The following is a 26,555-nucleotide window of genomic DNA, read 5'->3' as shown; positions in this document are numbered from 1 at the left end:
GAAGAAAAAAATGTGAATTTCTAGGTTGAAAGGGCTCTCTGGGTTTCCAGAACAATACACTAAAAGAGACTTACCAAAGGCATATTATTATAAACTTTCAACACACCGCAAACAAAGAGAAGGTCCTCCAAGTTTCCAGATAGTAAAAATAATCCACATGCAAAGAATCAGAAATCAGTAGGATTTCTGACTTCTCAACTACAATGCCAGAAGCAAGAAGGCAAAGGTGCAAAAACTCCAAAATTCTAAAGGAAAATTATTCCAAACTAGATATCCATGAGAGTCTACATTATCTATCAAACATAGAAGTGAATAAATACATTTTTAAATATGCACGGTCTTTTAAAAAAAGGACCTTTCTCAGGAAGCCACTGGAGATGTGCCCTACCAAAAGGAGAAACTGCCCCCAAGTAAAAAGCCATGAGATGAGATTTAGAAAATAGATCAAACATAGGAGGGAGAAAATAAATCCCTAAGACTATAGGGAATAATCACATGATTCTCAGTTGTCCACTGTGCACCAGTATAGAGAGGAACCAATCCAGATTATGACAGGCAGATGGCGCCAGGAAAGACTCTATCAAGATGAAACTGATAAAACACCTGGTATATCTGAAAGTCTTAAAAGGAGATTCAGACAATAGGCAAAAAGTCTGAGAATGAGTTAGTTAAAAATACACAGAAAAGTAAACAGGTTAAAAAAAAAAAATTACCATCTTCAAGTAACACAAAAAGAAAAAGTAATCAGAATTTACTATATGGTTCAGACATACACAAACATAAATGCATGTTAACACTTAATATTGAAAAATTACTGTATAGCCATCTGGTAAAACAGAAAGACAGAAAAGGTATGTCTGCTCTGCAGGAGACAGAGAGTGAGCTAAATCCTCATTTTCGATAGTAGACAATCCAGAATCTAAAAACCTAAAAGTAACTCTGTAAGTTTTAGTGTTTAGAAACATTTAAGTAAGAATCAATATGATCAACAAAAGAAGGTGAAAGTGTTTGTGTCTGGAGGAGGTATAATAAAGGCCAGGAGCAGGAGAATGATGTTAGTTATAAACCTTGTAGGACTATTTGATTCTTTAACTATGGAAGAGTACAACTCTGATGTTAAAAAAGAAAAAGAAAACTAATCAAAATGTGGTAAAAAAAATACACTGAATGTATACAAAAAGATATTACTAACATGGAGAACTCATACCATTTTATAGACTGATTCTAGACAAATTCCTAAGCTTAAAAACAACTTAGTATCCCATAAATTGTGTTGCAAAAGCCAAAAGGTCATTTGCCATGTGCTAAAATAGTGTGTTGCTGTTGTCTTGTCCCTTTTCTCCTTTCCTGGACTATTAAAACTCCAGCTGCACAGAGACGTACTTCCACCTGCAAGCTCCCTCCCACCTGGCTCTACTCAAACTCCTCCGCAGCTAAGGGGTTTGTTTGCCAGGGATCCCCTCTGCAGGGAGGATGAGGTGGTTTTATTTGACAACACAAGTAAACAATATGAAGTAACTACTAAAAAACTTAGTGCCATCTTATGCTACATTAATAAAAGTACAGTATCTAGATCCCACGCAACGGATCTTACTTATCAAGTCATTTAGTCAATAGGGATTTCAGCTCCTAGCTCCATACTTTGAAAGGAATCTAGATAAAGTGCAACACATTAACAGATGAAGGACTAGGTGAGTGGGGAAACCTGAACAAAGCATATGGTTAGAGCTATAATGGCTTCATGTTCAATCCTTTCAAGCAAAGAAACATGGCAGCAAAAATAAAATAAAAGCATAAAGCCACAGTTGAATTAAGTTGAATGAATTTAGTATAGAGTTAAGACTCTGAAGTAATTTGAAAAGTCTTCAATTATATGAAAAACTGATATGTGGAAGATGAAATTGATTTACTTAGCCCAGACCCAAGTGGTAGCAGATAATCAAATGGAAAAACTGATCATTAAAACAATAGTGAGAGCTTCCTCAAAAAAGAATCCCTGACTGAGATCCCTGAGAATCACAGAGATGGAGGGTTAAGGAGAAGCTGGTAAAGACCAGATGTGGCTTCAAATATCAAAGGGTTGGTTGAACAATATGATTTATAAGGTTCCCTTCAAACCTGAAATATGAATCTCAAAGATTCTTCCTTCCAACCATAAGATTTCATAACTCTAATATCATTTGTATCTGTCAACTAGCTCAGGGGTTGGTAAACTGTGGCCTACAGGCTCAACACTTGCTTTTGTAAATAGTTTTATTAGTACACAACTATGCCTATTTATTTACATATTATCTGTGGCTGCTTCTATGCTATGACCACAGAGTTGAATAGTTGCAACTAAGGCTGTATGATCCACAAGCCTGAAATAACTACTCCCTGGTTCTACAAGAAAAAGTTTCTAGCCCCTGAACTAGGTAGGATAACAAACATAGGCAAATATGACATTTAAAATATAAATAAAAAGCACCAGAATTGTCCTTCCACCATAAACCAGGAAACTAGACAAAAAATATAAAACTATTGTTTTCAGATATTAGACAGCAGGCTGTAATGAGCTAGGGTCTATGACACAGCTGAATTTTGTGAGAGCAGGTCACCAGAAAGGAGAGAGTTGTGGAGAAAAAAAGTTCCAGAGATCTGATAGCGGTTCTTTTTGAGACCGTCCCTAAGTACTAAGCTGCACGGTCAAACAATAAAATTCAGTGGGACCAAGCAAAGAACAGCTAGAGAGATACTGTTCTAACAGCTCACGCAAAGCTGAAACAAGCCTAGTTCTGAATAGTCAGAGTGAAAAAAACATTGTTAAACACCTTTGGCCCTAAACAGAGATCATAGAAGAGTCATGCCTCAAAAGTAGGAAACTACGTCTCGCATAAAGACCGCTCTAACCCACCCTAATAACTGAGCCTCAAAACTTAGAATAATATCACCTATAAGAAATGTAACTGGCAGCCAAAACAAAATTCAACTCTTAATTTTTAAAATTTTTAAAATTTTTTTTTTATCAATTGTTTAGAGAGAAAGAGGAAGGGAGAGGCAGAGCAACATAAATCTGCATGCCCCTCCACTGGGGGCTGAGCCCACAACCGGGCACATGTCCTGACCAGGAATTGAACCAGTGACCTTTTGGCTCATGGGACAATACCCAACCAACTAAGCCACACATGCCAGGGAAAAATTCAATTCTTAAAAGGAAAGAAATAAGATCCAGACGTTCAACAACATAATATTCATAACATCCAGCATCCGATAAAAGAATGCCAGACATTCAAAGCAGCAGCAAAAGGAGACCCAGGACCAGGAGGAAAAAACACTGAAGAAAAACCCAGAAGGACAGTCAGAATTAAAAACTACTTTAAAGTAGCTGTTGTAAGTATGGTCATGTATTCAAAGGAAAACGCAAACTTAACAAGGACAGAAATAAAAGATTTTTTTTAAAAGCCCACCAAAAAAAATGTAACTAGGGTCCCAGACTGTAAGAGGGGAAGAGGAAGGACAGAGGTTCTTCTGAGCAATGGCCGAGGTGTCTCCAAACCTCACGAGAGCAATAAATCTCAGGCCAAGCAGCTCAGTGGACCCAAAGCAGCACAAACAGCAGCAACCCACATCAAAATACATCAAGCTAAATTTCTGAAAACCAGGGACAAAGAAAAACTTTAAAAGCTGTCAAAAGGATAAAAAGACACTAAATAAGGGGAAACAAAGACAATATTTACAAGAGACTCATTGGAAAATCTGCAGGCCGGCAAATGATGGCGCGTGCTGAAAGAAAAGCATCTCCATAACTGGAACTCTAGATCATGCACAAATGTCCTTCAAATGAAGATAAAACACAGGTTTTCAGAAGCCAATGGAATAGCCTAGAATAAATTTAACTAGAATCAATGCTTTAAACATAGTTCAAGCACAAGGAAAGTGTCAGATGGAACCTGGACCTGTAGGGAAGAAGAACAAGCACCAGAAACAGCATAAAAGTAAGTATAAAACATGTTTTCTCACTTATTACATTTCTTTAAAAGCCAATTAACTGATTATAGCAAAAATAATAAAGCCCTGTGACATGTACACTAGACACAGGAGGGAAATGTATAACAGCAGCAGCACAAAGGCCAGGAGGAGAAAACAAGTATACTGCTCTAAGGTTTTTACCTTATAAATGAAGTATAATACTGTTTGGAGGTAAACAGTGATAACTTAAAGATGCATATTATAAGCCCAGATCAGTCCTTAAAAGGTAACACTAAGAGAAATATCTAATAGGCCAATTTTGAACATAAAAATGGAATCATAAGAAAATACTCCAATAATCCAAAAGCAAGCAGGAAAATAGAAAAAAAGAATAAAAAATAGATAGGAGAGGTAAGGGAAAAGGCCAAGATAGCAGACCTAAATCCTATCATAACAATATAATTATACTAAACATAAACTACCTATTACAATTAAAAGACACTGAATCTCAGAATGGATAAAATTTAAAAAGGCCCAACAATATACTGCCCACAAGAAGTGCACTTTAAGGATTTCTTTGAAAAGATCTATCATGTAACATAAACTACAAGAGAGCTGAAGTGGCTAGATTAATGTCAAAGCTGACTCCAAGAGGACTATTCCTAGGAATAAAGAAAATAGTTTTATAATGATAAAAATGTCAATTCTTCAAGATGACATAAGTTGCAAATGTGTAGGCACCTAATAACAAAGCTTCAAAATATATGAAGCAAAAGCTGATATATCTAAAAGGAGAAATTGACAAACCCAGAATTATAATTGGAGATTTCAACAGGCCTCCTCTCAGCAACTGATAGAACAAGTAGACAGAAAATCAATAAGGATATAGAAAACATGAACAACACTATCAACCAACATAACCAAACTGACATTTATAAATCATTACACTCAACAAAAGAATGCACATTTTTTTCAAATGCACATGGAACATTCACCAAGAGAAACCATATGCTGGGCCATAAAACAATATATTTTTAAAATCTGAGACTTCTGAAGAAAATTAAATTTTAAATTAACAAAATATCAAGAATCACCCTGCACAGAAAATCTGGAAATTACTTCTAAATAATGCATAGTACCAAAAAACAAGAACAAAACAAACAAACAAAAAAAACCATCACAGGGGAAACTAAGAAATATTTTGAACTGATTATGAAAACAATATATACCAAAATGTGTGGGCACAAGTAAAGCAGTGCTCAAAGAGAAATCCGTAGCTTTAAATATTTATATTAGAAAGTAAGAAAAATAAATATTGCTCTAAGATTCTTCCTTCAGGAGCTGGGGGAAAAAGGGTAAACTAAGCCAAATGTAAAACTGAGCAAAAGAAATAATGAAGAACAGAGAAGCAATAAATGAAATATAAAAAAATAACAGGAAAAAACAACAAAATTAAAAGCTAGTTATTTTATTTATTATTTATTTATTTATTAATATATCTTTATTGATTTCAGAGAGTGGAAAGGAGATGTAGAGAGAGAGATGGAAACATCAGTGAGAGTCATTGATTGGCTGCAGCCCGAAACCCGGGCATGTGCCCTGACCGGGAATCGAACCCCGATCGCCTGGATTCTAGGTCAATGCTCAACCGCTGAGCCACGCCCGGCCGGGCAAAAGCTAGTTATTTTTTAAAAGATCAATGAAACTGACAAACTTCTCACTAGGTTAATCAAGACAGAAAAGAAAACAAATTACCAATATCAGAAATGAATGATGAGGAATTACTTCACATCCTAAAGACAGTGAAAAGATAATGGAATTATTATATAAACTACTTTATGTCAATAATTATAACTACTTTTCATTGAATTATCAAATACACACACACACACACCTCACACACAAAATAGGAAATCTGAATAGCTCTATGTCTATCAAAGAAATGGAATTCATAATTTAAAACCTTCCCACAAAGAATTCTCCAAGGCAAGATGGCTTCCCTGGAAAATTCTATCAAACATCTAAAAAATAAATACCACCAGTCCTACTCAAACTTTTTCAGAAAACAGAGGAGGGACTACTTCCCAAGTCATTTTGAGACCAACATTACTAAGACGAGGCAAAGACATTATTTAAAAAGTAATCTATGGGTAAAAAAGGGGACATCTGTAATATTTTGAACAATAAAAATTAATTAATTAATCAATCAATTAATCTATCTACATGCCAATATCCTTCCTGATAGATATAAAACTCGGCAGCAAAATATTAGCAAATTAAATCTAACAATACATAAAACACTAACACACCCTCCACATGGAGTTTATCTTGAGAACTGAAGCTTAGCTGAATCAGTTCAAAAGTCCATCAATGTAATTTGAATCAAACTTAGTTCAAAATCCCATCAATGTAATTACCCATGTCAACAATCAAAACCTACGACCATCTAAATAGAAAGAGAAAAAACATTTAAAAAAATTCAACACCTCTTCATGGTAAAAACTAAGCAAACTAGGAATTAAAGAGAACATCCTCAACCTGATTAAGGGGATGTTCAAAACCTACAGTAACACAAATATTAATGATGGAAGATTGAACACTTTTTGCCAAATCTGGAACAAAGCCCATTTGGCTACACTGTGGACTTGGTTGCTACACAGAATCCAATTTGTAGGCAAATAAGAAATACCGAAAAGGAAGAGGAAACATCTGTGGGGAATTACTTATGTGGTAATTTAGGGATATTTTTTAAAAGATCACATTGTATCATTTATATAAACAAGAAAGGGTGTAAACAAATTCAATAGGGAACTGGAGTTGAAGAGCATTAAAATTTTACTTGTTTACATATGTACAAAAATCTGAAACAAAGAATGTACATTCTTACCACTTCTATTAAACTTTATACCTTAGGTCCTAACCAGTGCAATAAAGCAAGAAAAAGAAATAAGAGGCAAACAGATTGGGAAGGAAGTTTTAACACCATATTCGCAGACATCATGTACACTTACAAAAATTAAAAGACTTTACAGAAAAGCTACCAAAACTAATAATTGAGTTTAGAAAAGCTCCAGTTTGTAGGATAAATATACAAAGTTTAACTGTATTTCTACATACTAGCAGTGAATTGGAAAATAATATTTAAAAATAATGCAACTTATAACAGCATTGAAAAATATGAACTACTAAGAATATATTTAATAACATATGTTCCAGGTGTGTAAACCAAAAACTACAATGTTGAGAGAAAGTGAAGATCTAAAGAAATGGAAACTAGATCATGTTCATGGACTGGAAGACCTAAAATTGTTAACATGTCAATTCTCCCCAATTTGATCTATAGATTTAACAAGATAACAATCAAATTCCCCCAGGTTTTTAAACAAATTGGTAGGTTAATTCTATAAAACTTATGCTGAAATGCAAAGTATCCAGAAGAGCCAAAATAATTCTGAAAAGGAACAAAAGTTGGAGAATTTACCCTGATTTTAAGACCTACTATAAAATTTCAGTAATCACAATAGCACAGTATTGTCGTAAGAGACATGTAGATCAAACAAACAGAATTATAGAATCTAGAAATAAACCCATGCATACACATACACACATGCATCGATACATTAATTTCTGAAAAAGATATCAAGATCATTCAATGGGAAAAGCATAGCCTTTTCAGCAAATGATGTTGGAACAACTAGATACCCACATGCAGAAAGAACTTCAGTCCTTACCTCACACCACAAAACAAACAAACAAAACATTAAAAATGGATCACTTAATCATAAAACCTAATAATTACCATAATAAAACTCCTGGAAGAAACCATAAAAGAAAATTCTTTGCTACCTTGGAATAGCAATTAGAACTCATATATAGCTGATGGGGGGAAAATGGTACAACCATTTTTTTTTAAAGTTTAACAGTGCTTTATAAAGTGAAACCTCTATTTCCCACATGACTCAACAAGTACACTCCTATATTTACAGAAATAAAAATATATGCTCCACACAACAGCCAGTACATGAAAGTTCAGAATCATCAATAAATGGATAGATAAGCAAATGGTAGTATATCGACACAAAGAACTACTACTTAGCAATAAAAAGGAACAACCTACTTAAGCAACAATTCAAAGCCAGATAAAGACTACTGTAGACTATAATTCCAGTTATAAAAAATAATAGATCAAGCAAAATGAATCTATTGTAACAGCATGGTTACCTGGATATGTGGTGGTTTCACGAACACATACATTTGTTAAGACTCAGGAAACTGTACTTATTTACTTTAAATGGGTACATTTTATTATATGTAAATTATACTTCAACAAAGATAATCAAAAATTTAAGTATTAATGAAAGAATCCATGTAAAAAAAATCTCTCAAAGAAAAAAATCTGTTTTTAATATAGCTAAAGGACCATCTTGCACATCTCCAAGATAACTATGACTCTCTTATAAGGTATACAATATTTTCAAAAAAATTATTTTCATACCTAACTACATAGAACACTGGTAATGATTTACACGTATTAACCTTAACTGAAAGAGAATCCTTGTGAAATTTCTGGAAACTGAACTATTTAATGAAGTTCCTTAGTGACATTAGCATGATTTCTTGCCCAAATGCAGTAACAGACTATAACCAGAAATTTATATTACTTTCTCTTTACAGCACACTCTGTTAGTTGCTCACCCAAACATGAATGGCTCCTTCCTCCACAGTAACATATACTCTATATTGCTGGGGATAACAACATGCCCACCAAACTACATTATCCAGCCTCCCTAAGGCTAAGCATGGCCAGATGTGTTGTAAGGAATTTCCTGGAAGTTTCCTTTAAAAGGAGAGGTGTGGCCTTCCCACATTTCCTCCTCCTTCCTATCTTGAATGCCACCAAGATGACTAGGGCTGGAACAGCCATCTTGGACAACATGCTACTTGTGATAAACTAAAGATGATGGAGTAACAAGAGCGAGCGAGTCCCTTGATGCTGAGAAGTAACCAAACCAGTCCTGAAATGCCTCCCTCCAAGCTGCTTGTATAGAAAGGATAAATTTCCATCTTGTTTAAGCTATTTGTCTATTTTTTACTAATCATGATTGTTACTCTTAACAAATCATTTGTATAAAAGCATTTCAGCAACTGTCATTTTATTTTTAGAAATATAAAGACTTTACGTGAGGTGATGAATTTTTTTTTTTTTTAAAAAGAACTATGCAGTTACTCAGGTTTTTACCTTGCCCCCATCACTGATCAAAAAAATAAATTACCCTGGTTTTTTATTTCCAAATGATTCCTCAATTTGGAATAAAGTAGTCTAATAGAAAAAAAACAACTATCTGCCTATCTGTGGGAAGATTTTAAGCTGCATTATTGCTCCATTAATCTCTGATGAAACTTTAAAAAAAAATGTAAACTGTATTATCACTCCATTAATCTCAGGCAAAACTATATGCTCCAGTGATTTCTGCCTTCATGCTTGTGCTAAATTATATGGTCTACACTGTTAATTTTTAAAAGGCTCAGGAAAAAAGAGGTCAATGTTTGGGACAGCTAGGGGGAGCTTCAAAGAAGCCCTAAATTAGAAGAAAGGAGAGCATACAACACAACGTACTGGTTAAGTGTTCAGGCTCTGCAGTCAGTGACTTGGTTCCATCACTTGCTGGCTCTGTGAACTTGGGCAAGTTACTTAAATTTCTTCAGTTTTCTTATCTGAAAAATGGGAACAGGGCCTTGATGGAAAAATACACATAGCTGGCAAGCAATGAAGTAGTTCCAGGCATTCAGGAAACACTCTTCGAAAAAGCAAAAGATCTGAGGAGAGACTGTGCAATCAGAACAGTAAAAGTCCAACTTGTAATAAAGATTCCTACTAGTGAGTGGCTGGAAAATTTAAATAGAAAAAGAAAACAAAAGACTTACTAGAGATTAAATACTTTTGAAAAATAAGTAAACTCAAAAGTATATGTTATACCCTTATGTATGAAAAGATGTTCATAACCTCATTACAAATAAACTATAAATTAAAATACTGAGGATGTTTTGCTCAGAGCGGAAAAAATTAAAATGAATAAATTTCACTATAGCTGAGTATAAAAGAAATGCCCATTTATGTACTGCCCATAGGAATGTTAGCTGACATAACTTTTTGAAGAATTTATGGCTATAACTATCAAATTTTAATGTATAACTGTACTATTACGGGAAAAAAATTGAATCTTAATTTTTCTCAGTTGATAAACAATAGTCCATCCCACTCTATTAAAACAGGATTCAACTGTTAAAAATAATAATAATAATGAATGTGGCATATCTAAGTACACTGCCTTGAAAATATTTTAAGTCAATATTAAACAGAAAAAACACATTGCTAGAAAAGTTGGAGAGTGAGCCTCTATAATTTTTTAACCTACAAATATGTTCATCATCAACAGAATGCAAAAATAAGCTGTGGTATAAGAGTGAATCACAACTGCACATTGTTGGAACATTAATATTTAACCCAAAAGCAAGTTGCAAAAAAATATAATATATTCCATTTCTAAAAAGTTCAAAAACTACACACGCACACATGCATATACATATATACACATACATAAACATTCATGATTAAAACTATTGTTAATAGGGAATGAAAAACATACAATTCTGGATAACAGTTACCCCTGAAGGGAGAAGAAAGAGAGTGGGACAGGAAGGGCACCATAAGACTTCATAAAAGATAACATTATTTTTCTTACTCTGGGAATTAGGTACACGGGTGTTCATTGTATTGTGATTCCTTCTATCTTACGTGTGATTTATACATGCAATTTTTATCTACTCCACATCTAATAAAAATAACTTGAAACTGCATATGTGTATAGGTAAACAAATACCTAAACAAAAGCACATAAAAAACCTAGAATGATAAAGATGAAACTACCAGCAGCTATGCCCCCCAGGGCAGCGAACCTTCATCCTTCAACACTGTTTGAATTGGAAAATAATCATGTAATGTTTTATTAAATTTATAAAAATGAGACTTTTCTCTTAAAAATTATAATTCTGAAAACTGTAACCACATGGAAAATGTTAGTGTGTACAGCTGAATAAAGAACTATGTTTACACTGTGATTACACCTATGTACAATAAACAAGCACATTAACAAGAATAGAAAAGTGGGGTAAATCTGATCCAATGGAGTAGCTGGATTATGGATAATGTTTCATAGTTTTATTTTTTCTTGGAAGTTTTATTTCTTAGAAATATTCTGTATTTCATTAGTACTACCTCACTTGGAGAGAAATTAAAGAAAAATGACAACTGCAAGAAAGCCAACTCTCTACCTTCAGGACAGCCAAGGGAAAAATCTACCCACATGGGAAGGCAGAGTGAATTACAGCCAACTGACAATGGATAGCACATGCTGTGCCAGTAAGCGCACTCAAAACAACTGGAGAGGATCCCCAACACACCAAGGAGATTATATCAAAGGATTCTGAAGTGCATATGTACATTTTAGCGCTACTACCAAGAAAAAGTGCAATAGGGGCAGAGAAGGCTCCGTGCGCAGGGAGCCAGGGGCACGTGCTGGAAAAGGAGGGGTTTGGAGGGGTGGGCAGAGGACAGAGGGGGGAGGGAAGACTTTTCCTAATACCTGAGGGGAAATATGGCCAGCATATCAATTACACTCTCAATACCTGTAAAAATACTGTACAATCGGAAAGCTAAGTGCCGAGGAACAAAGAACAGGACAGGAATGAAAACTTAAAGGAATTCAAAATCAGAGTGAGGAACAGTAGCCAAAGACACACACTGCTACACAGTCCCCACAATGCCCCTTCCATTCTACCACTGTGCCAACTCCTCAACACTGCAATTCCTGCAAACGTAGGAAGAAGTCTACTCCAACCTCCTACCAAAACTATCACCAATGTGAAATTAATATAAACCAAACCTTAAAAAAAAACAACAAAGAAGATTTGTTGAGAAAAAGCGTGCTCTGCTCTGCCTTCTGAGCTCACCACTCTGCAAGCAGAGGCTCTACCTAACAAAGGCAGATGGACAGCTGCCCTTAGGTTACCTCCCCCACTTTTTCTCCGTATCAAGGTTTTCCATGCCCATTCCTAATCATCAAAATTTCATGAGCTCTTCTCCTGCCAAAATATTCTGATTCCATCACCCACCCCACCATCAGCACCCAACCCACCAGTCCTGTCCTTTCTTCCCACCCTTTTCTCAACTCCTCCGATCTCTTACAAATCTTCTCTCATCTTGGGAGAGAAATCTTATTCTCAGAGCCTCAAGTGTTTTCTGAAAATAGGCAAGTTACAAACACTAATTTTCTATTTTACTTTCTTTTCACCATCCCCTGCCTTTCTGCCCCCAGCTCCTGTAGATGTTTAATTTTAAAACTGAGTTCTGTAGGGCTTAATTTAACAGCAAGAACCCAGGCTCAGTGAATACTTTCATAGATATATATATACACACACGTGTGATCAAAGTGTAAGTCTTCTGCTAAAAACTATAGCTCATTCATGTTGTCAACAGTTCCTGGTTTGCATACACAAGAATGCAAATGCCATAAAACTAAGAACATCTGTTTAGCATTTGATTCCTCCCCTATGATATACAATTGGGAGGAATTATATTCTTGGTTAGAATTAACCAAGTCCTGTTAATTCTACCTCCAAAATATTACTTGAGTCCATTTCTCCCTCTCCATTCCTAATGGTCCTGCATAATTTCTCAAATCTAGACTACTCCGAGAGCCTTCTCTCTGCCTTTGGTGTCTCTGCTATTACAAACATACTCTAGAGTCCATACGGCTTTTCTCTCTGAATCATAAATCTGATCATCTTTATCCCCCTTAAAGTCCTTCAGGCATTCTCCTGTACACAGGGAATAAACTTCCAGCTCCTTCATGTCATCCAATCTTGCATCAAGCATCACCTTTCGGTATTGTCTCCCATCTACTGAAGATTAGGCACTAAATAAAAAGTAAGTAAATTTTTTTAAAAAGAGAATAATTTCCCAGGATGTCTAGAAATGTTGTTGTATGACTTATTAATGTATTTTTTATGTAATTACTTATGTATTTGACAAACCAATTCATCCCCGCCATACAATATTATCGCCAAAGTAAAACTTTTACAAAATAGCTTAACAAAGTTCTATCCACATACTGCAATGTATTAAAAGTGGATTGGGCTGTTTAAAATATTTCTAGTTTCAATTCCAGTATTAAAATGTAAGGTAGAGCACAAGGAATCTAAATCAGTAGCTATTTTCTAAAATGAGTGTTAGTTAACATGTGTAAACAAATTTCTCAGTTTTCTGGAAATTGTTAGTCAGTTCTCTGGGTTCTTAACAGTGTATCTATCACACCTATCCTATGAGAAAGTCTGGTAACAAAATCAAAGTTACTTTAGAAGATAAATGCCTACCTAGGTGAGTTCCATTCATTTTCCATCTAGAATATTCTTTGAGTTTATCACATAAACTACCAAAACAAGCTACTCATCTTAACAGAATCATTAGAAAAGTTTCCAAAGAACAAGTAAAAACTTATTTTTCAAATCAAATTTGTAAATTTTACTAAAGAAGCCAGTTTACTAGCTTACATATATCCAAGTTATGAGTCCTCATGAGAATCATTCCACTGTTTAATTAAATGTTATAGGATCTTGCTGACAGACTCAAGAATAGCACCATCTGTCTGAGTTACAAAGCTCAATTTCACCAGGATATCACCAAACAGCAACAAAAACACCATCTTCATAGATCTCTCTCTCAACTAATTTATAGGCAGCTAATGAATTTAGTCTACTTGGGATCATAACACTTGAGTCAATCCATGCAGATGATTACACTTTGTATGTAAGCCAATATACTTTGAAAAATGTTTTTAATAACTTAAACTTCAGTTAAGAACTTGTATTTCAGAAGACAAATATTTATGGTCCTAGGGTAGCTAACATGTAGATTTATGCTCTGGTATATACTCTAAATGTTAAACTGCTCAAGTGTTATATAAATCTATAAAATTAAAAAGTGCCTGTTGTTATTTGTTTAGAATCATCAGCATATAAGTAAATTTTCCTAAAATATCTATAGAGCTAGAATTATATCAAGTCACTTTTGATAGAATTTCAACTCCCTTTTTTAAATGTGAGAACTACTTAAGAAAAGAAAAAATTATAAAATCATCTATGTCATCTGAAGAATACAGAAACAAAGGTGACTGAGAAAATTCTCATTATATTCCTGAATTCAAAAATAGAAAATATATTGCCACCGCAACTCATAATCTAAGCAACTAATATACAGGCATGCTTGCTGTAGGTAAAACATCCCCTGCACCTCCCTAACACTGATTATTAAGGCACACCATAATAAAGTAAAACCCTAAATACTGTATATGAGTGCTGCTGTCCTAATCTTCAGCTGTGGAAGAAACTGCTGAAAGAACACGAATGGGAGAGAGACTAGATGGCTTACGAGGCATCTCAAATGAGTAAAGAGCAGCACTAAGCAGGCAAAGGTATGAACTTTAGTCTCATAAACCAAACTTTCTGTAAAACATCAAAATGTTCTCAACCGGATACTTTCATTTATTTATCCCAAGGCTTTTCGTAATGATTACTTCAGTCTTACCAAAGATGGACATCAGGATATCTGATGTTTGCTAGACAGACATAGTGTACAACTTACAATTTTACTCCCCCCTTATGGTAATTTGCCTCAATCTCCAGAAACCAAAAATTCCACCCCCATTTAATTTGTCCCAATATCTAGTCTTACCAATCAATGGACCACTGAATCTACCTCCTCTGAAACCGTATGAAAACAAAGAACACTGAAGCACTCCACCCAGGACCTGGGAGGCAGCTGTACAAGCAGGCAGGAATTCTTGGTACACATCTACAATGTACGTACGCCGAAAGCACAGTTCTTCCCAGGGTCTTGGCTCATCATTAGTAAGACACCCATCAGGAGGTACTAAATTGCTGACTCAGGCAACAATTTAGAGTAGAAAAATGGAACTAAGATAGTAAATTTACAAAGACAGAAGGCATGGCACTGACCAGAGAAGCACCCTTTAAGATGAGATTTTCTGGGGTGGTTAACTAAAAGCAATTCCAGAGGAAAGAGACCAAAACATATTATGAACAATGGCTTGGTATCTGATCCATTTCAAGGCGGCTTACTTTGAAAAATACTCCTCATTTGGGCAGATGTGTATCAGGTTTGGTAGGACTAGCTCAAAATCAGTTTTATAACTGTAACGTGTGTAACATCTGATCTACTTAAAATGACCATTAAAGAAAAGGGAAAATAAAGGTGGTTGAGTGCAACAGCACATCAAGCAAAGTGTGGAATTTTTAGCTAAAAAATTTTAATGTTCAGGCTCAAACTCAGTATCTTTAATTTTTGCATTTAAAAAGCACTCGAGCCAAACTGAGACTGTCCACACTTCCTTCACACTTGCTCATCTCTTACATCCTCACGTCTTTTATTTCTAAGAGGTTATCTTACTCTTTCTCACTGCTAACCCCATCACCTAGGCGCTTGATACCATCTCCAGCGAGACTTGCTTAATCAACTATCAACTTTTCCTATATCTTCTATCTTTCTTTCTGTCTCTCCACTATTGTTACTCATAAGCCCACAAACAAAGATGAGGCTCTGGACTGCTAAAACATTTCCTTCCATCTCCCTTTCAACTCTTACCCTCCCCTCCCCACTCCCATGGCCCTGCTTGCTTCCCAATCAACATTCTTCAACTGAAAAGTGTACCATTCATTCATTCCACACACACTATAATCTGGATTCTACCCTCAACAGTCAAGTGAAATGTTTTCAACTAAGTACCAAGAGGTCCAAAGAGCAAACATCCTAATCTTTCACGCATTACCGCTCCCATTCAACGTCCACCACCACTGCCTTTGAAAATCATGATCATTCTCTTTATTTTTATGTCAGCGAAAGCAAAATTGTATTGCTCACTTAAAGCACATATAACATATACATTCATGACTTAAATGTCTAGGCTTCATGAGAAGTAATCCTGGATCAAAATTTAATTTGTTTTAAATGCACAAAATTTTAAGAACGATGGGTTACACAGTTCAGCAATTCTAATGTGTCTATGTAAGAGAGCAATTCTAGAAAGGCTTTTTAAACACATTATTAAATGTAATAGCATTTAACACACTCCTTTTTCCTCAATTCATTTCTCATAATAGTTTCCATATCATCTTGGATTATCTCCTGCTTTGAATTTCATATCCCATCTGCTCATTTAAGATTCACGTCTGTCCAGTTTCTGGAATATTTGTCACTTTAGTCATTAGCATTTTGGGTAATATAGCACTGGTGTGTTTTCTCTAAAGTTCAGAATTGAATTATTTTAGAAAACTGATGATTTTAACATCACCATTTCTTAATCTAAATTGGCCTGTCCTCGCTTCAAATTTTCTACCTAACAAAAATTAGATTTCAATAAGTTTTTGTACAATTTTTTAAAAGTAAACCAAGACCATAAATTAGAAGTGCTCTCCTACATACCACTTCAGTAAATATTCCCAAGGATAGACTCAAAGTTGCCAACTAAGCTTCCAAATAATGCCCTTTCCACTCCTCTCTAGCAAGCCACATCCATCCATTCCTTCAAGACCCAGTTTAAACTCCCCTTCTGAGTTTTTCCGGCTACAAGGTACTATGTACCACCTGTCCATGTTGCTTTCTCTCCCTCTGCACTTACAGCATACCATCTCACAAGTTAAACAGCACACGCAGGGCTTTGTTCCACATAAGACCCTTAGCCCTTTGTAAGCCTAAACCACATTTAAAACATTTCTGATGTATGTAGAGTATTCAAAAGTGAATTATATGTCCTAAGTTTCTCAAACATAACATACAAAAAATTAACATTTCTAAATACTAGTTTATTGGTTACCATCCTATCTCAGGCCTCACCACCATTTCCTTTTTTATTTCACTGGGGCTCAGAAGTCCTCATTTACCACACAAAATAGGAGGTAGAAAGCTTGTCTCTAGTGGGGAGTAAAGAAGAAAAGGTAAGGAAAGAGCTAAAGGGCAAAGAAATATAAAATCTTTTCCTGATGACATCATATGACCTGCCACTATTCTCAACATTTTAATGAAAGTATCAGCAAAGAGGAAGCAGCCTGCAGAAAATTAAAGGAAAACCTACTTCAATCCTTACTCCAAAACTGTTGTAGCTTCACACAGGCCATCCTCGCCTCTCAACACTCCCAAGCCTCTTCTTCAGAGAGCAATCCTCTCCTAGGCGTAGAAGAGGGCTGAGAGCCTGGGCTGTCCCTCACACACAGTGCCTAGAGCCAAAAAGGGTTTTAGGAGTGCCTGCTCTGACTGCCAGCACTGCACAGTCAGAGGAAAGGTGCTCCTGACATTCTAAACAGGAACAATAAATGTAAGTTCAAGCCCATAAAAAATGCTGCCATAAATAGCACCTGAGTTCTCTAGCACAAGTATTTAAGTACAATACAATGTAAATAGGCTAACCATCATTTGTAGCAATAGAGGAGCAGCTTTTTATGTGAAAACAAACTTAGAAACTAACTTTTTCTAATATTTTATAATGCTCATAACCACCTTCATGTAAAATTCTACATCTCTAGATAAAAACTTAGGACATTATTCATATTCAATAGGACTAATACAAAAACTACAGATTTGTGGGGGTGGGGGGGCTTTTCTTCTTTCAACAAGGTCTAAACCATATTTTTAGATATAGTGACACTACTAAATGAAAAACAGAAATTAGCTGGTAGTTGAGGATACATACTTTGTTCAAAACAGAGTAAGGGTTGTGACATGTATGTCAGACTAAAAAGTGATTTAGTCTTTAAGAAGAAAAAGATATTTATTAAGTACTATTTCTGACATTCCCTGAGACAAATCTCAAAATGTTAATAGAACTGCTATTTAAAGTTCAAAGAGCACTCCAGAGCTGCCAAGGAATTAATAGCTTAAACTACCAAATAAGAGTCACAGTTCAATTTCCAGTCTCAGCCAGTCATAGCTCAGAGTTGGTTAGAGCAAAATCACCCAGCATATTAAAGATACCACGTAACTATGAATCATATACAAATGAAAAGTTGTAACATCTAAAGATGAATTTCAAGTTTTTCTTCTCAATCACAGCTTATTTATGAGGACAGACACAAGAACAACAATTTAATCTTCTGCTCATCCAAAAAAGAACAAATACAACCTAACTGCCACACATAACACAAGCAATTTTGCCACTCCAACTTCCTGGTTAACTGCCTAGGGCTGGTCTACAGCTTTAGTTGTAATTTGCTAGAAGTCTCTTCCTATTGAAGAACATTATCAAGTCATCCAAAGCGCTTTCCTTAAAAGGCACTCAAAGTGATTTTTCACACTTCCTGCCTTCCATATATCCATCAAGTTTACAGAAGGAGAAACTGAGGCAAAACAAAACAAAACATTATGGAACCAACTTGAGTGGTCACTAGTAAAAAAAAAAAAAAATGAATACCATTCAACCTTCCCTATTACCAGTTCACTGCCCACAGTACTGGATGCATGGACAGTGGTCCTGTAACTAACTGAAGGCTGAGCAAAAGCTCTCCTCTACAGCCTTCAAAATGGACATGAAGGCATTCTGGATCAAGCCCCAAACAAAATCTCCAACAGGCTCCAAAGCCTATAGGTTGCCTAACACTATAGAAAATCTAAATACCAACTGAATTTCTATTCCATTGAGGTCCGATTAGTATACCTCTTGATCAGTTGGGTTCTCTTTAATATTTTCCAGAACTCATCTAAAATATTACCAAGCCACAGTACATAAATCCTAAATAATATATATTCAGAACACAGACCTAAACATCTAAATAAGTTCAAAGAAAAATAATTATGATCAGGACCTACATAGTCAATGAGAGCTCCCTTAAGGAGAAGATGAAGGAGAGAATAGCTGTCCAGCAACTGATTCCTCTAACCAATAGCCCAGGAGCACGGAGCTGAAAACGCAGACGTTGGGACAGGGCCACCGCCCTGCAGGACCCCATCCACTTACCAGAGGCAGACAGAGGAGGTACAGGGAGGAGCAAGAGTGACTAGTTCTACCTGTGGGAGTCGGGGAAAGCCTCACGAGGAAGTGACATCCGACCTACTTAAAAGATGAGCAGGGCTGTGCCAGGCACATACACGTGTAAAAGAAAAGGGAAACACCACCACCAGGAGGTGGCTCCTGAGTCAGATACACCAGACACACGTATGTTTTCCTTACTTCTCTCTGGGACACTGAAATTCAATCATGAGAATTGCCCAGACAAAATGTTTTCACACACCAATTATACTCTTTTGAATACCTTACTTATTAGATCTCAAATTAAGCCCAGATGGATTTAATCATCTTTTACTATTTAATGAAATAATGTGGAACTATGTGAAGAAGCTTCATGTGCCTTATGAAAAAAATACTTCCTCAGAAATGTATCAATGTTCTCTGTGGTAAAAAAAAAAAAAAAAAAAAAAAAAAAATCACAGTTTTCATAAAGTTTAACACCCTTTTAGATGATCAGTCTGAAAGTCTGAAATTGTCACTCAGTATTATAAAAATTTCTGTTCACAATTATACTTTATTTTAAACAAATCATTACCTCAAATTTAATTTTAATATCAAATGCCTTAAATGTATCCAATTAATGCAATAATTTAATACAAGTTAAGACAATTATTACAACAAAGAGGTCTAATGCACGGCCTATGGACACAAACAGCATGGAGAAGGCACGGGGGAGGGGGGGTAGATGCTGGGTAGAGGGGACCAATAGGGGGAAAGGGGACATCTGTAATACCTTCAACAATAAAGATAAGTTTCTTTTAAAGAGGTGTAGAAAATATTTAGAAAAGAGTATTTACCTACAAGTATACCTCATTTTCTTTATCTTCCCCCTGCCATTTTTAAGTTAACATTACAAATTCAAACTATGCAAAATAAAGACACAAATGAACTTTTAAAATAATCAACGCAGGAGGTGCCTTTAACAGTAATGGAATTTCGTTGTACTAGAAAAAGTACAAAATGTAGGGAGCTGTCAACGAGGGCTCTGTGCTGTTTCACAGTAGTAGAAACACAGTTTTAATAAGGTTCTACCACAATTCACCTAGAATGAGAAAATAAACACTCATAAACACATGTAACAAACCAGAGTATGGAAATGCCAGTGGCAAAACATTTTCCCTTGGACACCACTGATTCTCCTAAATCTCATCCAGAAAGAAAAGGGGAAAAAGTCATCTCCTTTCCCAGACTGAAACCTAAAGGATACTTACTAGCTTAAAAAAGGAAAACAACTCTACTCCAACAAAAATAACTAAAACATGCTAATATAAATTCGAGTAAAACAGGAGTTCCTATAAAAGAAGAGTACCACAGCCAATTTATGAGGACAGAACCTATTCCATACTACAGATGATTTTAAAGATCAAATAACAAAACAATGTAGAGTAGAACTGTCTCTGAAATAAACAAACACCAATCACAACACTTTTAGAGAAGTTAAAACTATTTTTATATCAACTAATGCAAATGTAGAAAACTATGCTGATGTACACAAGTGACTTTATACTAAACAAAAACTGGGCAAGCATACATATTTCATTCATGCAAATGAGTCTGAATTTACAATTCCTCGTTTATGTTAATATTTACCAAGATTAATAGAAAACCACCTCCCCTATGTAATGAAGTGAATTCCCCCAACAGAACAAAACTAACACCTTCAAATCTTTCAAATAAACAATAAAAGGATATACTATAAAAGGAAGTTATCTGTACAGGACCAGAAAGAAGTTAAATGGTTCAAGAGAGTATAAAAAAAAAAAAAAAAAAAAAAAGCCCTAAATCCCAAGAACACAATACAAATATTGATTCATTAATTCCAAAACTCTAAGCAAGTCCTATGAAACATACGTGCATGTGTGTGAATTCTTTTTCAAACTATTCCTCCACAGCACAACCTGAGACTACCCAATTACCTCACTTTGCAATGCATTAAATGTAATTTCTCGAAATACAAATGTTTGTAAAATGACAAAATTGAAATTCTGGTAGATAACACTACACAACACACTAGTTTGGAAAGCAGATTGGCACACGGTACATTTTAAACAAATGACACCGACCACAATGTGGCAGAAATGGTTTTCTCCATTTCTAACGTATGGCTGCAATGCACAGTTCAGTAATAACAGCGCCTAGTGTTCAACTATATTACTATTTCTCATAAACTTGTCTGATCTCCCTCACTGGCTAGCTTCTGTGAGATAAATGTATCACCCACTTTAGGAGGAAAAAGTCAGTACCTTCTACTACTAGTGTGAAGGAGGAGAGCATTGTTATTTTCTTCTATCAAAAATAAGTCACATCATTTGAGAAAAATATCTAGTCTATCTTTGAATCAAACGTGGAGAGACAGTTGAACTGACTGTTCAAAAACAAAAATCCAAATAAACAATCTTACTATTTACATTGAGTTTCATCTTAATTTTAAATAACTTGACAAATAGAACTACAGAATGTACTTATGTTTTACAAATGGCTATCATAACTTATAGCATACAGTACACACTGGTGACAGAGTATCTTTTTTATTAATCTCAAAAGTAGAGGAGATCTCTGAAAATGTTTGAGGAATACATAACTAGGCTAAATTAGCCAGTGAACAAAAAAGATGAATCAATTTTTCCATACGTAATTAATATAATCCATACTATACCTTAATGTTACTCAAAGGAATGCTTTAAGATACTATTTTTCCTAATAAATACCTAATACAATCATGAAAAATATGACCAAAACATTCTAAAGAAAGTGCTAAGCTACCAAAGTACCTGGCATAAACTCGATGAACACTCATTGTCATAAGGCATCCCCTACTTTTATTCTCACAAAGAACAGACCCAACCTAACTTCCTCTCAATGAGCACTTCAAGCAATAATACAGCAACATATTTAGTAGCATAGCATTCTTGGGTACATTATTTTCTCTTTAAAATTATGAACCCATCACACGTACAAATGGCTCTTTAAAATGGTCCAGTAAACTGCTACACTATGCCTTAAATTGCTGTCTATTATGTACTTAAAAATATTTACTAGCAATTGGAGGTTAATATGGCAACTATTACCATGTGGCAATTATTGCTATTAAAAATATATAAATACTGTAACACCATGTGCTACTAATGACAAAAGGCTAAAGACAAAACACACATTAGCAAATTATAAACATTTTCATTAAAGAAAATGAACCATCATGGGGGGGGAAAGATGCTTTAAATGTAAATATTAAAATTGGAAATAGGGATGAAAAAACACCCAGTATATTTATTTTGGCACTTGAGAAGATTAGAGAAATCATTCCCTTTTCCTCATTTTTAATTGATAGTCCCCACTTGGTTCTAGCTCAAAAGAATAGATCTCAAAGTTTCTACATTTACAACTATGTTCCCTTTCTGCAAAAAATAAATCTCTTAAGAAAAAAGGAACCAGGTCACCAACAACTTAAAATACAGAATTAATGATTCTTGATAGGAATTAAATACTAACGTGTTTATGTGTGTTTCAATCCAGGGAGGAAGAATTTGATATCATCACCCAATTACCCCACAGTCAGGGAGATTCTAAGCAAATAAAACAACATGAATGTGGAATATACATACCTAAGAATTAGACTGTCTCATGTCAAAGAGCATATACTTAAATCTAGTTAAAAGACACAAAACTGCTTTTCTCCATATCACCTCAATAGAGAAACATAAAGAAACAAAACTAAAGATATACTTACATCTGGAAATTATAAAGTGTCTTCCCACAAGGGTGCCTTGACACACCATAGTGTACACTGTTACACTTTCCAAAAAGGCAGATTTAACACACTTAACTGAATTATAACTGAGTGATGTAACAAGAGTCTCCCAGAAATGTGATGGACAGCATGAGAAAACAGTTTTGAGTGACAAAGGCACAGCCATGCATGCATTTAATGCAGTAGCTACAAATCTCACAACAGTAAGAATAAGAAACATATACAATGACCCATATCATGTATACACAATGGCATTTTCTATTTAGGAAAGGGGGCAGGGGTTGACAGAGAATTTAGGAAATCTGACACCACAGAAACTGATGCAGTAGAAAATCAGAAAGCAAATAAGTAAAGGACCAACAAAAAATCTTAAGGCACCTGACCGCAAAATCAACTTTTGCTAAACCATAATGAACACCTCAAGGGAATAGAAAATAGGTGGGTGATTAGTACAGTACAGACTGTAATCCCTAGTTTATACGTCAATCCACATTAATATGAGTATCTAGTTAAATTCTCTATAAACAATACTTTGCTCAAAAAAGCTGCAGGCCAAAAAGAAAAATATATGCTACTAATAACTACATGGACGTCTTACAATGTATGCTTTATTTTAAACAAGTGATGATTTTATCTCCTTTAGAATTAACTGTTCTATACAATGTACTTTAGGGGACATATTTTTAACATTCTAGGTTGCTGCTGTATGTGATTTTCAAGAAAGATTCTCAACTTTGAGCAAGAGTTTATAATGGTCAGCAGCTAACAGACGTGCAAGTGTTTAATTAGCACTTATTCACTTGATACAGGAGAATGTAGGTATTTTTAAAATTCACCCCATGCACTTCTGCAGCTCTGCACTTCCACGTTGCTACCTAAGGAGTAATTCTGTTTTAAAAAAAAAAAAAAAAAAAGCATATTCAAAAAGCAATGCCTGGTTTAAAGAGGCCCAGGAGAGGAAAACCCAAGGCACAAACCTTTAGCTGGTCACAAAGCAAAGACTCCTCTTCCCACAAAACTGTTTCTTTATCCAAAAGAATCTCAAGCATCTTATCTCTATAACATTGTCATCCTCACTTAAGCTTTAAAAAAAAAGATAAAGGACATGATATGTCCTAAAGACTAGCTACACACGTAATGTACTTTTCATTCGTCTACAAAACCTACTGTATAGAAATCAGCCACATATACACAAGCCATTACCAGTCAGCATGATATATGGTAATTCGGAGGATCTCTCTTCACTAATATTGGTCTACTTGGTTATTTTAATTACCTGTTAAAGTGTCAATGTGGTCACCAGACGCCAAACAAAAACCATTTTAAATACCACTTAATCAATACATCTGCTAATCTATGAAAGTCCCTGAACCTGACTGATACTAAATGACAGACTAAAGGGGAGAAAAGAGGAGGCAAATGAGTTTTATTGCCATATATCAAAACATCAAGGGGAAATTATCACAGCACTGAGAGGAAGAATCACAACTTATAATTGAATTCTAAGAGTAAATGTCTTAATAAAAATGTTGGGGGGCAAAACTGACCTGACCTGATCTCACTATAGTGAAAGGCAGGGATACTGTGTTACTCAGTGTTTGTAGATAAAAATTGCATGTTTTGATTTTTTTATCTGCATAATGAAACATACTTAATAAAATAACACATTTGAAAAGTTGGCAAGAAGCAGTATTTCTCCACTAGTCCTAAAGAAAAAAAAGCATCTATGCTACCCATAATTAAATGTAGCTAATTACAATTTTAACACTAAATTATTTATCCAGTGTAAACAAGGATTAAGAGGAAACAATGTTTTTATCTACAGCAGAGGTTACAAAAAACAATTTCTGAAAAGCATGCTGTCCAAAAGGCAGTCCCCCCCAAAAAAGGGTACACAACTTAAAATAAGTTGTTTTTTTAAGGCTAAATTAAACAAACCGTTCAGCCAATTTTCCAATTATATTCTACGCTTGAAACATAATTGCCTTACATCTGTTTACAAATCTTTGCTCAATATTTAAACAAATTCGAAGTCTCCCGGGCACATAGCTATACATACAGTAACTCATGCACAAAGCACGTATTTAAAGACCACGCACTGCAATTATTAGCCTAAACGCCAGGTTTAACAACGTGAATGTTTTCAGAGCTCGGTAATACGACCCAATAAAAAGCAAAGATGGCATTTACCACCAAATGTCACTGCCACCGCCAGGGAAGAGTTGCCGGAGCCCTATGCATTTTTAATTTCGGTGAATCTAGACGCCGTCGTCGGGTGCCAGGCTTCCAGAACAATTGACACCCTAACTGCTTCAAGATTAAGGCAGGCGATTCAAATCCGAAGGAAAAGTTGTCAATTATCAGAGAGGGAGACCGAGAGAGGCGAAGGCAGATAAAAGCGATGTTATCCAACCGCCCAGCTTGTTGCTTTCTTTTTGTGTGTGTGTGTGTGTGTGTGTGCGTGTGTGTGGATTCGTCGTTCGGATAGAGAAAACAGTTTTTAAAAGACACAGGAGGAGAGAAAGAAGAGAAAGCTCCCTCCGCCTCCCGTCGGCGGCGCGGCGGCCCTGGCTCTCCGCGTAGTAGCCCCGGGAGGCGGGCGGCTGCCGTGTTTACAACCGCGGAGCTCGGGGCGCAGGAGTCCTCCACTGACACAATCACGTTCAATCAACTGTTTTCGGGCGAAATTGCAGGTGTCATTATGGAATTTAAAAAAAAAAAAAAAAAAATTCAAAAGGCAGGCGGGCGGGCAGGGCAGCCGATCCGACCAGGGGGGAGAAGGCTGCTGATCGCAGACGCGGGCAGCACAAGGCAAAGCCTTTCACATTTGGCGGGGGGGGGGGGAGAGAGAAAGGGGGGGGCGGTGTAAAGGGGAGGGGAAGGGGGGTGTGATTGCAACAGAGGGTGGGCGTTCGAAGTGCGACCCAGAACCAGCAGCTTTGAGACTTCCACATGCAAATTCCACGCCGAGCGCCGCGCTCACAAATGATTTTTAAAGAGCCAAATAAACACTGGATGGGATCCAAGGCGAGGGAGAGACGATCCAAAAGGGGGAGAATCGGCCAGAGGCGAGCGGCGGGGAGCGGCGAGGGAGGGGCGAAGTCCCGGCGGCGGGAGGAGAAAGTTGGTCGGCGGCGGAGGTCGGCGGCGGAGGTCGGGGACCCCCCCCCCCCGGCCCGGCCCCCCTCCCCGCGGCCCCGCTACTCACCAGCGAGAAGAGGTTGGAGTGACAATCCTCCAGGCTCGCCCCGTTCGCCACCCAGTTCGCTGCCGCAGTCATGATCCTCCGCGAGCCCGGCCGCCAGAGCGGGGCATGTCGGATCGAGGGGTCCGAGGCGAGGCCGGGCCGGGCGGCGGCGCCTCGCCGGGGAGCGCGGGGCGGCCGGGCCGCCGCCGCCGCCGGGGGAGGGCGCGAGGGCCGGCGGGCGGGCGGGAGGCGCCGCGGCGACGCCGCGCCGGGGGCGGCGGGCCCGGGCCGGCGGGGGGGTCCGCGGCGGCGGCCGCGCGGCTCCTTCCTGCTCGGGCGGCGGCGGCGGCGGCGGCTCCCGCGGCTCCGGCGGCGGCGGGGGGCGCTGTCCGCGCGGCCCGGCGCCCTCCCCGCCTCTCAGGGCCGCCGCTGCCTCCTAGGCTGGCGCTGCGGGCCGGCCGCCGCCTCCGCCTTCCCTGTTCCTCCGCCGCCGCCGCCGCCGCCGCCGCCTTGTTTATCTCCAGCCACCGACTCCCCCTCG

General features: G+C 36.9%; 1 protein-coding gene across 4 annotated transcripts in view; it reads right to left on the bottom strand.

Annotated features, from left to right (window-relative positions):
* MED13L (mediator complex subunit 13L) overlaps positions 1 to 26,211 on the bottom strand; it is a 209,171-nt gene extending 182,960 nt beyond the window's left edge. For all 4 annotated transcript variants that reach the window (XM_087828714.1, XM_087828716.1, XM_087828715.1 and 1 more), the window contains exon 1: positions 26,036 to 26,211. In XM_087828714.1, the coding sequence (XP_087684840.1) occupies positions 26,036 to 26,107 (72 nt within the window). In that variant the 5' untranslated portion in view covers positions 26,108 to 26,211. The remainder of the gene's footprint in view (positions 1 to 26,035) is intronic.
* Between the last annotated feature and the right edge of the window lie 344 nt (positions 26,212 to 26,555).

Source organism: Miniopterus natalensis, chromosome 20, assembly GCF_054644295.1.
Source record: "Miniopterus natalensis isolate mMinNat1 chromosome 20, mMinNat1.hap1, whole genome shotgun sequence".
In the NCBI taxonomy this organism is placed as follows: Eukaryota; Metazoa; Chordata; class Mammalia; order Chiroptera; family Miniopteridae; genus Miniopterus; species Miniopterus natalensis.
Note: the sequence above shows the minus strand (reverse complement) of the source record. Positions and strands in the feature narration are given on the sequence as shown.